This window comes from Hippocampus bargibanti, linkage group LG05 (genome assembly GCF_051943395.1).
Source record: "Hippocampus bargibanti isolate YZ-2025 linkage group LG05, ASM5194339v1, whole genome shotgun sequence".
Taxonomy (NCBI): Eukaryota; Metazoa; Chordata; class Actinopteri; order Syngnathiformes; family Syngnathidae; genus Hippocampus; species Hippocampus bargibanti.
The window spans coordinates 602,619-615,991 of record NC_142738.1 but is presented as its reverse complement, the minus strand read 5'-3'; the positions used below and the strand labels follow the sequence as shown (position 1 = coordinate 615,991).

The window sequence follows — 13,373 nt, the reverse complement described above, 5'->3', positions numbered from 1 at the left end:
ATCAATTAAAGAAGTCCTTCCATTATCAATTAGAGCTGGACTGGAGAGTAGCTGCCTTTCCAGCAGCTCCTGTATTTTGTTTTTCTACTTCATTCTTTCCTTTCCTCTTTCTCTCATAACTTTGCTGCTGTGAAATGTCAATGTCTCCACTGCGAGACCAATAAAGGTACATCCAATTCAATCCATACACACAGATAAAAAAATGTGACGTTTTTCCAGAAAAAAATCTATGTAATATCGAGATATGCATTTTTAAATATTTTATATTTTTTTATAATTAAAAAACGGATTCTTTTTACTTGAAAAAAACATATACACAAATGGACAAAAAAAACGGACATTTATCAAGTTAAAAAAAAACAACCAAAGAAAAAATATATATACACACACACACACGCGAACAATTTGACATTTTTCAAGTTAAAAACATTTATTAAATTAATTTGGCAGGAAAAAAATCTTGATATGAGGTAACTTCCAAAGCCACAAAGACATCAATAATATTTGGTTCTGCGCTGCTACTACGACGCTTCTTTGCCATCAGCGTTTCTCTGCGGTAGTTCCAGGTGCTGCCAAAGGAGGCGCTGTCCCGGAAGCAGTGGCTTGCCTTTGGTCGCCGCTGTCAATTCCTCTTTGGCGACCACTCGCACGTCACTCAGACCGAAGACGTAGCGCGCCACCAGGTCCGGTTTGGGCTGCAGTACGCAGTAAAGCGTCCGCAAAGAGCGCACGTCTTCCAAGGCGTCGTGCGCCTTGTAGTCCACGCCCATCAGCTCCTTGACCAGGTACTCCTGCTTGAAGCTGCGCATGCCGCAATCCTTCAACACCTCCCGGGCTAGCGGTAGCGTGTCCACGCAGCCGGCGACGGACGCCTCGAACTGCGTTCGCAGGCCTGTTTCGTCCAGGACTCGGGCCAGCACGCGGCAGTCGAAGCGGCGGATGTTGTGGCCTACCAGCAGGGGGCGTCCCAGCGCTTGCAGGAAGGTCAGGAAGCGGAGCAGCACTTCCCGCAGGGGGGCGGTGGGGATAAGGCGCCGGTGCAGGTAGAGCTTGCGTCGGCGCACCCTCAGACCCGTCACCCTGGCGGCGCCCGCTTCCATTCGACAGCGAGGGACGGTATAGAGGTTGAGGGAGCGGTCGCCGCTCACCGCCGCCAGCTGAACCGGATCGCACGTCGGACCTGACCGTGACGACACCCGCATGACTAACAACAGGGTCTCAGGGAAACAACGCCTGCCCGGACGCCCGGGGCGTGCAACTTTTACGTCGGACGTACAACTTACAAAACGTCTACGCCCGGGCGGCCGACAACTTCAAGAAAAAAAGCTATCTGTGAGCTGGCTAGTTAGCTTTCTATCTATTTGAGTTACGTCTAGGTTAGAAATGAAATGTATTATTATTATTACTACTGTATCTATTAGCCAGCTAGCTTCTACTCACCCCCAGAAATAATTATCATGTGACTGTAAAGTGACCTTGAGAGTTTTGGAAGGCGCTTAGAAATGAAATGGATTATTATTATTATTATCATTATATATATTTTTATATGGCTTGATTTATATGTGCACAGAGAGCATCCACTCAGCTGTCACTAATTTGCTTTTCATATTAAAAATGCTATCATACCAATTAGTAAAAAATATAATAATAATATAATAATAACAGCATAATGTAATAACATTTGTCTACCCTAATCTCCCCCACTTCTCCTCACTGCTGCGTGTGTCTGTAATGATCCCCTTCCTCCTCTACTTCGGATATCGACCAATCACTTAAGACCGGGGGAAGGGAAGAGAGGACTAAAAAAAAAATCGGCTCACATTTTCAGGTCCTTGTTCGGAACCGGCTCTCAACGTTCATTTCGGACGTCCGGCTCTAAGAACCGGCTCGTTCGCGAACGACACATCACTATTACGCGTATACTTGTGCCTATACGGTATCGCAATTTTGTAATGTTTTAAAGAACCCACCCAAAAAATAAAAGTCATAACAATTCACATTTCGTTCAATAAAAAAATGCAAAAAAAGTTTGGTGAATATTTTATACTCGTAACATCAAATGCCGTCCAGTGACAATTCCACAGGCCCTCCCAAAAAATCCCGAAAGCGTCTCCAATTTTCTTACGTTTTTGACAAAAGGTAAATTGAATAAAGAAGGAGAAAAAAAACCACACATTTTAACATGATCTTTTAGTTTTAACGTACTTCGTTCGAAGCTCGAAAAAAAACGTTCTTACCGAGTCCCGTCGTCTCCAAATCGAAGAAAACAATCGGCTGCTGAGAGGCGCCATCTTCCCCCGACGGCTCCATCGTGTTTTTAAACGTTCCTTCGAAACATAGAACGTTCCAAAGCTCAAACTAGAATCGTCAAACAAAATAAGACACTCAGAATATGGTCCATCACATCAGGACGGCAAGATGATCACTTTGAAACGCCATTTCTTCCAAAGGAAAAAGCGCCGCTCAAACTTTTGAAATTCTTCTTCGTCTTTTCTCCGCTGTTGCATGCAAAACGACTCTTGTCCTCCCCCATGTGGCAAACAAGAGATATGCAGGCACTGGTTTTCAATGATTGTTGTTCAGTACCAATGTACCGTAATTTCCGGACTAAAGAGCGCGCCTGATTATAACAACAATCATAAGAATACATTTCTAATTTAAATCACATTCTTATTTTACAGACAGTGTATTGTCGGTGTTTAAATACCTGACATGTTTCGGCGTCTACTTCCGCCTTCCAACTCTTACCTTCTGCCGCTGCTCACCCACAGAAAAACTTATCATGTGACTGTAAAGTGACATTGAGAGTTTTGAAAGGCGATAATAAATGAAATTATCATATTATTATTAATGGAGGGATCATGCTAAGTAGCATTCCTTGTTTCACACACACAACGCAGAAAGCTCATTATGGTATGAAAACGATTTTAATAAGATAATATTTGTAAAGCAATCAATTTAAAATGAAAACACAAAATATGTCATTTTATTCATATAATTGTTTCATAAAATAGACGATGATTCGTGAAACATGAAATGATATAAAGGTGAAATCACATGTATCCGTCTATGGGATAAAATTGAGTGATTTATATATAGGTACACAGTGATACCTTGGCTTACGAACTTAATTGGTTCCCAGACAGAGTGTGTAAGGCGAAAAGTGTGTATCCCCAAAAATAATTTCCCATAGGAAACCATTAAAATGAGAATAATCCGTTCCCAGGTCCCCATAAAACATCACTTTCGACGTTCTAATTTTCTCTGTGATTGATAATTGTACCTGGTTCCTCATCAATCGTGTTCTGTTTGGCTGAGTTGATAGCTTTTTGCATCAAGTATACAGATGTCTTGTGCAGGTTATTTGTGGAGCCTGGTTGATGGGATATTTTAACCTTGCAGTCTACACTCTGAACTATCAATAAAGTGGAAACTAGTCTAAATGTCATTGTTTTCTATCCATTTTCTCACTCTCTTTCTGTGGTCTGCCTGTCTCTGTAATGTTTAAACCACTTCCCCTCACTGCTGCGTTCTTGACCAATCCCGTGGCTTTAACTGACAAGTGGGGGCGGGGAATAGAGGACAAAAACGAGTCGGCTGCCATTTTGTTAGGAGAACGGGCTCATTGCGGCGCTCCGTGTGTTTCGCAAAAAATCGCTACTACGTCAAGATTACATTCTCGCAAATTTAACATTTGTCAGGCGAAAAGTTGGTTAGCTAAAGTGTTGCTAAGTCGAGGTATGACTGTAAATGGATCGTCATTACAAATCATTTTCAATCACTCGTTATAGATAAAAAAAAAAATGCAACGTTGGCATTCAACTTTCCGCTATGTTGAAAGGACCACTTGTCAAAATCCATGATAGGTTTTGCCATAGGGAGCGCCCCCAAATTGACAGGGCGGGCCCCAAGATGGCCCCCGGGGCCTTGGCTAGCGCTAGATCAAGGACTTTGCCACGGCGTTCCTGCCCGGGTTCCATTTGTGAAAGAGCTCCTGCAGCATCCTGGCATCTTCCAGAGCGTTATGGGCATCGTAGGTCTTCCCCAGGAAGTGCTGCACCATGTACTGCAAGGAATAGCTGTAGAAATTGCGGAACATCCTCTTGCTGAGCAGAAAAGTGTCCAAGTAGTTGGACACGATCCTCTGAAAGCGATGCAGGAGGCGGAAGTCACTCAGGACCCTGTTGAGGACGGGGGCGTCGAAACGGTTGGCGTTGTGAGCCGCCAGGTACACGGGTTCGGGTAAAAAGGACAGGAAGTCCATGAAGGTGTTGAGAGCGTCATGCAGCGGCACGGTGGCCATGGCCTCCCCGTGGCGGAACAGAACGCCGTTGGCCACGGAGAAGCCCGTGACTTTGTTGGATTCTTTGGTGATTTGGCAACAGGGGACGGTGTAGGCGTTGAAGGCCTGCTGGCCGCAAACAGCCGCGATCTGGATGATGTCGCACATTGCCGTGTCTGCGGGAAAAAAGTCAAGAGTTCAGGAATATCGCTTAGCTTGGCTAGGTAGCGAGATAACCAGCTAGACACATAGCTAATAGCCAGACAGACAGCTAATAGATAGCTAGCTAGGTGGCTAGATATTTATTTGCCATCTATTAACTGGATATATTTTTGCTGGCTATTAGCTATCAGATATATAGCTAATAGCCAGCTAGATAGCCAAGCTGGTTATATTTTAGCCGTTTAGCTGGCTATTAGCTTTCAGGTGGATAGCAAATAGCTAGCTAGATAGCCAATATATAGCCAGCCAGGCAGCTAATAGATAGCAAATAGATACCTAGCTAACTATCTATTTGCAATCAATTGCTATTCTAATAGATAGCAAATAGATAGTTAGCTAGGTAGCTAGATATCTATTTGCTATCTATTAGCTGTTAAGGTGGCTATAGATAAAGGCAAAATATAGCCACCTTGACATCTAATAGATATCAAATAGATAGTTAGCTAGGTAGCTAGCTTGGTAGCTAGATATCTATTTGCTATCTATTAGCTATCTATCTGGCTAGCTAGTAGCTATATTCTGGTGTTCGTCCTCTTTGACAAGAGATGACCATCTTCACGATGTGGTGAATATGACTTGCGAAAGTAGCTATATATTAGCTAGCTTTCTATCTATTTGGGTTTCTTCCGAGTTGAGTGAACGATGGTGTGTGTGGCTACCGCTGCTCACCCACAGAAAAACTTATCACGTGACTGTAAAGTCCCCTTGAGAGTTTTGAAAGGCGTTGAGAAATTAAATGTATTATTATTATTAATATTATTTTTAATGAGGTGCAATTCGAGGATTGTCCACTGGGCGGCAGAGTGGTGCTGTTTCGATCAACAGAAGAAAACGTGTTTTTTTTCAACCGCGGTTTTAATAATAATAATAAAGAGTTTGATGGTTCTCTTTATTTGTAAGTAGGTTCGTTGTCAGATCTCCCAGGCAGGTGACGCGCAGAGCTTGATCGTGGCGCGGAGTCGAGCAAGTCGTGCCGTGATGTCCGTCCGACACCCGGCGTTAGCCGGGCGTGAGTCCGAGATGACTCTGATGTGATTCTGCCCCGTGGTTCGCCCAAAGTCTCTGTCCCGCGACAGCTCCTTTTATACACTTTGCAAGCGTGTGCTATGCGTCAGGGTGATACGCACATCAAGGAGATCAAGGAATTGAAAGATATCAAAGTGTTGAAAGGCGCACTTCAAAATCATACACTCGTGTGACGCAACAATAATAATAATAATATTTGTATATATTTACTTTGTTTAAATAATGGAAATTGGTTTTAATTTATAATGAATCGTTTTTCTTGTTTACTCAAGTGTGATGTTACGTACAAACTGGGTGTAATGTTACAGTGAGTTATAACGTAATCAGATCGACATATTAGCATATTTAAATAATAAAGCAATAACAATAAAGCTGACTTTGATTTTTATTTTGGGGGCGAAACTGCTCTCGTTTGATAAACACTTCCGGTTACGACTATGACATAACACATTTCAATATATTAATAATTGGGAGAGCTTACGTTCGTGTTTGTACTTACAAATATGTTTCTTAAACATCCATAAAATAAATTACAACCGATGACTAAAATAAAATACATTGAAAAATAACTACGAGACAACTTAAATGTCGATGTGACGCAGAAATTAAAATCGTCATTTTTTTATGAAGCGAAAATGTCTCATACCGAGTCCAGTTGTTTCAAGATCGAAGAAAACCACCGTGTAAGACATCTGTGGAAAAGAAAAAGAAATCATCACATCAGTTCAACATAGTAACAACACGTCAATCCAAAGAAAAACGGATGGTTAATAAATAAAGGCATCTATAAAAAAACCGACTCACCGTGAGCAAACGTCTCGCGTCGACTGCCAAGCAATTGTCAAGGGTTTTATAGTCACTCGCGTCAAGCAAAGTCAACTTTGATTTGCTAAAGAAAAAGGGACTTCGTCGCCCAAAGTTTCCATTTCCTTTCCCCCCCACGCACGCCCCCACGCACGCCCTTTAGTTGCGGCTGAGCCACGCTCGTGAAGTTGTTTTCCTCGCAAACGGCGATTTTTCTCGTCTTTTCCTTTAGTTTCGGTTTCGCCGCGGTGCACGACGGGAAATGGAGTCCGGCACTCCTATGGCGCAGTTGCTTTTCTATGATGAAATATCATTTATTCGTAAAAAAAAAACAACAACAAATTACAGCGGCAACGGTATGAAAGAAAGAGGAAGGAAAAATAAGTAGGAAAAAATAACAAAATAGAGGCGCCATGTTGAAGTCAAAATAAATAATATGACAACACAAAATATAGGGATTGTGAGCATATTTCTCAATAATTCATCACACATTTTCTAACATCATATTAAAGTGCATTTAAAAAGCTTTCAAATGATGTATAGATTATTGTTCTATGACAAATAATAACGATATAATGGAATTTTTAATTTTGGAAATATGAGGGGGATTTTCTGCCCGTAATGACAGTTAAAACAATCTGCTAAAAAGCTAAAAAAATCTGCGACCGAGTTCTTTATTAGTTTAAACGATCATAACTTTATTAATTTTTGGCAGATCTTAACGACTAAGGTACCATTGGAAAGCTTTTGAAATTCTAAACAACAACAGAAAACACGAGAAAAGATTCAAAATATAAGTGAGTGATGAATGATAGATAGTAGATAGCAAATAGCTAGCAAGGTAGCATATGAACAAAATTGATATAAGGCAAGAAAAAAAAAACACTATAGATAGCCAATAGCAAATGGATGGCTAATATATAGCTAGCTCAGTTGCTGTTTAGCTGATAGATAGCTGGCTAGGTAGACAGCTAGATTGCTAGCTAGATAGCTCAAGTGAGCAACATAATGTAACAAGACCAGGAAGGCCCCGTTGTATATTTTCTAATCGATATTATTGATATCTGATTGTACCCATGTCCATTGGGGTTTTGATTATTTTATTGTAGTTGGGTAAATCTGGCTAGCTATCGATTAGCTATCTAGCTACCTATCTATATGGCTTAGCTTTCTGGCTGGCTAGCTAGCTATCTATCGGGCTATCTATTGGCTATATAGATGGGTGTCTAGCTGGCTGACTATGTATATGTTATTTATTGACTATCTACTAGCTAGCTTTCTATCTATTTCAGAATCAGAATCAGAATCAGAATCAGAATCATCTTTATTGCCAAGTATGTAGAACACACAAGGAATTTGTTTCCGGTAGAACACGCTGCAATATATTTATATTTGAGCTACTTCTGGCGTCCGTGGCTGCCACTGCTCACCCACAGAAAAACTGATCCTGTGACTGTAAAGTGACCTTGAGAGTTTTGAAAGGCGCTTGGAAATCAAATGGATTATTATTAAATATCAACGATCGAATGCAGGCAGATTTTTGTCAGAAATCCAAAATGGCTGTCACTGAATACTAGGAAAGAAAATTGCTAGCTCTAGAAATACAGATGCTAATGCTTCTTCTTGCTTGAGACTTGGCAGTTATGGAGAAAAATATATATTCTACCACTTCTATGAGTTATAAAAATAAGACTTACTCACCTTTATAAACTGTAGTGTTAGCAAAAAGAGCGTCAACTTCAATGCATTTTTTTGCCCCCGTTTCTTGTTGTCGCATTGGGAAATTTCAAGAACTTTCAAGACTCTGTATTGAATGTTTAAGTAGTCCTAAAACTCAATATTCTGTAGGTCCTGGAATTCAAGTGACAATGACAAAAACCCTGGCACTGGCGTGGACACATTTTTGCACATCGTCTGGCACTCAATGAGTTAACAAGAGGAATTGTTTTGAACTGTAACTTGGGAAGGAGTTTTTGTCTTATGACGACATTTTGCATGTTTGAGATAGGGAGAGGTCCAGTGAGTCAAAGAGGGGAAATGAAAGAGAAAGTAAGAGGGGGGAGAAAGAGGGGGAAAACGAAAGAGAAAGAGGGAGGGGGAAACAGAACAAAATGTCTCCTATATACACTGATACTTCGGCTCACAAACTCAATTTGTTCCCAGACAGGGTGTGTAAGGCGAAAAGTGTGTAGCCCAAAAAATAATTTCCCATAGGAAACCATTAAAATGAGATTAATCCGTTCCAATGTCCCCATAAAACATACTTTTCTAATTTTCTAAGCCTTAAAACTACATAAAATAGATCTTATTTTACGTATAATAAATGTTCTATGGTATTATAACAAAAGAACTAAACCGTACTGTATAATAAAGTGGTTTTAGTGACCTTTGTGATGGTTGTTGATGGCTTGAAGGAATGGAGTGGCCGCTTGCATCAGCATGAAACACTTGATGAGGAACATAGCCTTCTTCCTTCACCCTCTTGAGGAATGATCCTTTGTAAGTGTACTTATGGCTTGTACGGGTTATTTGTGGAGCCTGATTGATGGGAATTTTAACCTTGCAGTCTACACTCTGCCTTTGAACTATCAATAAAGTTGAAACGAGTCCAAATGTCACTGTTTTCTATCCATTTTCTCACTCTCTGTAGTCTGCCTGTCTCTTTGATGTTTAAACCACCTCCGCTCACTGCTGCGTTCTTGACCAATCACGTGGCTTCAACCGAAGACTGGGGGCGGGGAATAGAGGACAAAAACAGTCGGCTGCCATTTTGTTTTTAGAAGAACGGGCTCGTTGGCGAAAGACACATCACTCATTGAGGCAGCTCCGTGTACGAAAAAAGTTCGTATGACAAGGTGACATTTTCATAAATTTAACGTTCGTAAACCGAAAAGTTCGTAAACCGAGGTATCACCGTACAATACAAGACATTGATCTTAATTTATATAGCGCTTTAACAACATCTGAAGCTGGAAAAACTGTTTTTTTCATTCTTTAGATTTTATTTTTTGTTTTCCTTACAACCACGGACATGTTTGTGATCATTAAAAATAATAGTTAAAAAAAAGTAACACCCAAAAAAGTTGCAGCATGTGTATAATAACGATATCCCGAATGGCGCGAACAACAAATAAAAAACATTTTTCTTTCCTGGCCTTGTAAGCACTTCAATCGTACACACAGGATAATATATCCTTCATAACAAATTCGTGGAAAATTATCAATGCGTGGACATAAATTAAATATATATACTTACATACATACATACGCTGTTTATAAAAAAAGAACAAACAAAAAAAAGGACCCGGAAAAGCACAGAATGCCTTCCAGTGACACTTACATTCACTTTTTTTACCCCCGCTCACACACACATGATGCAATAAGATAGAAAAGTTGTTTTTCTTTTACAATAATAATACATTTCATTTCTAAGCGCCTTTCAAAAGTCTCAAGGTGGCTTTAGAGTCATAAAATACGTTTTTCTGTGGGTGAGCAGCGGCAGCCACACGCGCCAGCGTTCACTCAACCCGGAAGTAACTCAAATAGATAGAAAGATAGCTAGCTAATAGATAGTTAGCTAGAGAGCCAGCCAGACCACTCATAGATAGCTAATAGATAGCCAGCTAGCCAGACAGACCGCTAATAGCTAGCTGATAATAATAATAATAATAATAATAATACATTTCATTTCTAAGCGCCTTTCAAAACTCTCAAGGTTACTTTACAGTCACTGGATAAGTTTTTCTGTGGGTGAGCAGCGGCAGCCACACGCGCCAGAAAGTCCCGCCCCCTTGTTCGTGACATCACGCCAGGATACTCCTTCACAAACTGCCTCGCTCCAGAATCAAAACAATGGCTTCAGAGAGTTCAGATTCGGAGAATATTTGCTATGAGTGAGCTATTATCTGTCTAGCTGGCGAGGTAGCTATCTATTACTGACTGTATCCTGTGACTGTAAAGTGACCTTGAGAGTTTAGAAAGGCGCTTACTGTATCTTTTAGCTAGCTGGCTCGCTTTCTATCTATTTGAGTTACTTCCGGGTTGAGTGAACTCTGGTCGTGTGGCTGCCGCTGCGCACCCACAGAAAAGCTTATCCTGTGACTGTAAAGTGACCTTGTTGTCCGGAGGTGTCGGTTGTCCTTTAAATGTGACCAGACGAGGCCGTTAAAATCCTTTACTCAACGATACCCGGAAATATTTCAATGCTACGTGTTTTGGTTTTCTGCATGTTAAATGCTACAAGGGTCCGCGGACGGAAGCGCTTTTGTCGAGCTAAAAAAAAATACAATAAAAAAAGTCACAAGTATTTGGACAATGAGCTTTTAAATAATATAATCAGCTTTTAATGAAGGACTGTCTTTAATCTCTACATTTACCTGTTTAGGAATGATGGCCATTTTGTGCCGATGACGGCCATTTTGTGCCGATGATGGCCATTTTGTGGCCGAATGACATCATGAGCATCGCAGTAGTCCATGGACTCCCTCTAGTGGTAAGCGAAAGAAGTATCAAGTCAAATATTTTAACAATAATAATAATAATAATAATAATAGCTATCATTTAGCCATCTAGCTAGCTAGGTAGCTATCTATTAGCGACTGTAGCCCGTGACTGAATAACTGAAATAGATAGAAAGCTAACTAGATAGCTCACAGATAGCTAATAGCTAGCTAGCTAGCTAGCGACTTAGATAGCTAATAGCTGGCTAGCTACCGAGCCAGCTAGATAGAAACATTTTATATGACTTCTGGGTTGAGTGAACGCTGGCGTGTGTGGTTGCCGCTGCTCACCCACAGAAAAACGTATCCCGTGACGCTAAAGTGACCTTGAGAGTTTTGAAAGGCGCTTAGAAATCAAATGTATTATTATTATTATTATTATATTATTAGTATTATTATTTGCTATCTATTAGCTATGTGTTTAGCAATTTGCTATCTACCTAGCTATCTATTCACTATATAACTGACTGGCTATCTAGCTAGGTATCTGTTGGCTATCTATTAGCTAGCTATCTGGCTAATAGATAGCCAACAGATACATTAAGGATCTTAATAGACAATTTTATAATTGATGTCATAGTCCAAATACTTTTGACGGTCCGACCTGTAGTACATGTGCGTGCATGTATGAGCTGTTACGTCCTTTTCCCCACTGCCCCCGCAAAAATATTAACATAAAGCCCAACGAAAACTTATCCTATTAACCAAATAACAATGACATCACATATTAGAACAACAACAACCCAAAATTCAAGTGTCGACGTCCTAACACTGGAACGGATGCCTTTCAACTGCTTTTTATGTACAGACGTGTTCTTCCAAAACACCCTGGATTGGTCGCCAGCCAATCGCAGGACGCATTCACGCTCACAGTCGCACTTGCGGATCATTTGGAGTCGGCAATCCAGCTGATGCATCGACGGTTGGGGTAGATGAGTCGGTAGAATATCGATTTGAGCCTTATTTTTGACATTTCATTTATAAACGCCTTTCAAAACTCTCAAGGCCACTTTACAGTAACAAGTTTTTCTGCGGGTGAGCAGCGGCAGCCACATGCGCCAGCGTTCACTCAACCCGGAATAACTGAAATAGATAGAAAGCTAACTAGCTAGCTCACAGATAGCTAATAGACAGCCAGCTAGCCAGTTAGATAGCTAAAAGCTAGCTAGCTAGATTGCTCGCGAGCTAGCTAAATAGATAATAGATAGCTAGCTAGACAGCTAGTGAGCCAGCTAAATAGCTAATAGATAGCAAATAAAGTGTGTGGTAGGTAACCAGCCAGATAGCTAGATAGCTAGCCAGATAGCCAGATACACTAATAATAATATTAATAATACATTTAATTTCTAAGCGCCTTTCAAAACTCTCAAGGTCACTTTACAGTCACGGGATAAATGTCTCTGTGGGTGAGCAGTGGCAGCCACACGCGCCAGCGTTCACTCAACCTGCAAGTAACTGAAATAGAATAGTAAGACAAATAGATAGAAAGCTAGCTAGCAATCCAATAGATAGCTACTAGCTAGCCAGCCAGCCAGATAGCTATTGTACGGTATTACAGCTATCTAGTTGGCTGTCTGGCTATCGAGGTAGCTAACTAGCTGGCTATCTAGCTAGCTATCGATTTGCTATCTATTAACTATCTAACAGGCTAGCCTACTATCTATTAGTTATCTACTAGCTCCTTTAAGGCGCAGCGCTAAAATATTCCAATTTTTTTTGCGCCTAACACATTTGAATTATTGCTCGTGTGTATTCAAAAATAAACAGGAAGAGAAGCATTGTAAAAAAAACATCAAATATGAAATCGGGGGGAAAAAAATGCTGCAGATTCTTTTTGAAAATTGTTCAACCCGCGTGCGAAAGGGTCAAGCGTGACGTGACGTCACGTTGGCGTTCCGTTGTTGAGTGACAGGAAGTCAAACGGATGAACGTGCGCCATCTCGGCTGGTTTGTAAACGTGACAAACGGGAATGAGCTTAGTTTAGCTTAGCTTCGCATAGTTTAGCATTTAGCCGAGCGATTCGGTCGTTATGGCTACAAGGTGAAGAAGAAGAAGAAGAAGAAGAAGAAGGACGGCCCACCAAAAGTTCAGTCTTCTTCCGCGTTGTGGCTCGCTGCGGTTGTCGTCACACCATGAACTCGTTGCTGCCGTACAGAACCAGCTGCTGCGGCGCCGAGCCCAATTCCGGCTCCCCGCGGTGTCCGCCCGACGGCTCCCGGGGCGAGCTGCGGCTCAGTCGGAGCCGGTGGTTGGGGCGGCTCATCTCGCCCGACGCCACCAACGCCCCTCCAGGGTTGTAGGACGCCAGAAGCGGTCCGGACGACGACGAGCGGAAGCGGTAATGAGGGGACGGCGAGGCCGACGGCGGCTGATTGGAGGAGGCGCAGTCGGCAGAGTCCGCCCAATCGGGATGGCGGCGCAGAGCTCGCCTGCTTTTCGCCTCTCCTTTTCGGGAACCGAAAGCGCCCGGCCCTGCGGTTGATCATAATCATAATCATAATCATAATCATAATCATACATTTCATTTCTAAGCGCCTTT

General features: G+C 41.6%; 3 protein-coding genes across 6 annotated transcripts in view; all 3 read right to left on the bottom strand.

The window, feature by feature from the left end:
• Positions 1-380: 380 nt before the first annotated feature.
• Positions 381-2,483, bottom strand: LOC148897356 (protein PML-like). The gene is made up of 2 exons (XM_088996840.1): positions 2,238-2,483; positions 381-1,180 (listed from the first exon to the last, which is right to left on the bottom strand). The coding sequence occupies exons 1-2, from the start codon at positions 2,308-2,310 to the stop codon at positions 522-524; spliced, it is 732 nt and encodes a 243-aa protein (XP_088852966.1). The 5' UTR covers positions 2,311-2,483; the 3' UTR covers positions 381-521.
• A 425-nt stretch (positions 2,484-2,908) lies between these two features.
• LOC148897355 (uncharacterized) lies at positions 2,909-6,544 on the bottom strand. Of its 2 annotated transcripts, XM_088997144.1 has the most exons (4): positions 6,335-6,544; positions 6,177-6,222; positions 4,174-4,458; positions 2,909-4,079 (listed from the first exon to the last, which is right to left on the bottom strand). In XM_088997144.1, the coding sequence occupies exons 2-4, from the start codon at positions 6,220-6,222 to the stop codon at positions 3,943-3,945; spliced, it is 468 nt and encodes a 155-aa protein (XP_088853270.1). In that variant the 5' UTR covers positions 6,335-6,544; the 3' UTR covers positions 2,909-3,942. The 2 variants fall into 2 exon arrangements, with proteins under 2 accessions (XP_088853270.1, XP_088853269.1); XM_088997143.1 differs by having other exon boundaries at positions 2,909-4,458; positions 6,335-6,538.
• A 2,760-nt stretch (positions 6,545-9,304) lies between these two features.
• The window catches only part of LOC148897354 (unconventional myosin-IXAb-like), a 52,550-nt gene continuing 48,481 nt past the window's right edge, over positions 9,305-13,373 (bottom strand). For 2 of the 3 annotated variants that reach the window (XM_088995925.1, XM_088995927.1), the window contains exon 42: positions 9,305-13,306. In XM_088995925.1, coding sequence (XP_088852051.1) covers positions 12,960-13,306 — 347 coding nt within the window. In that variant the 3' untranslated portion in view covers positions 9,305-12,959. The remainder of the gene's footprint in view (positions 13,307-13,373) is intronic. The other variant, XM_088995924.1, reaches the window with a different exon arrangement.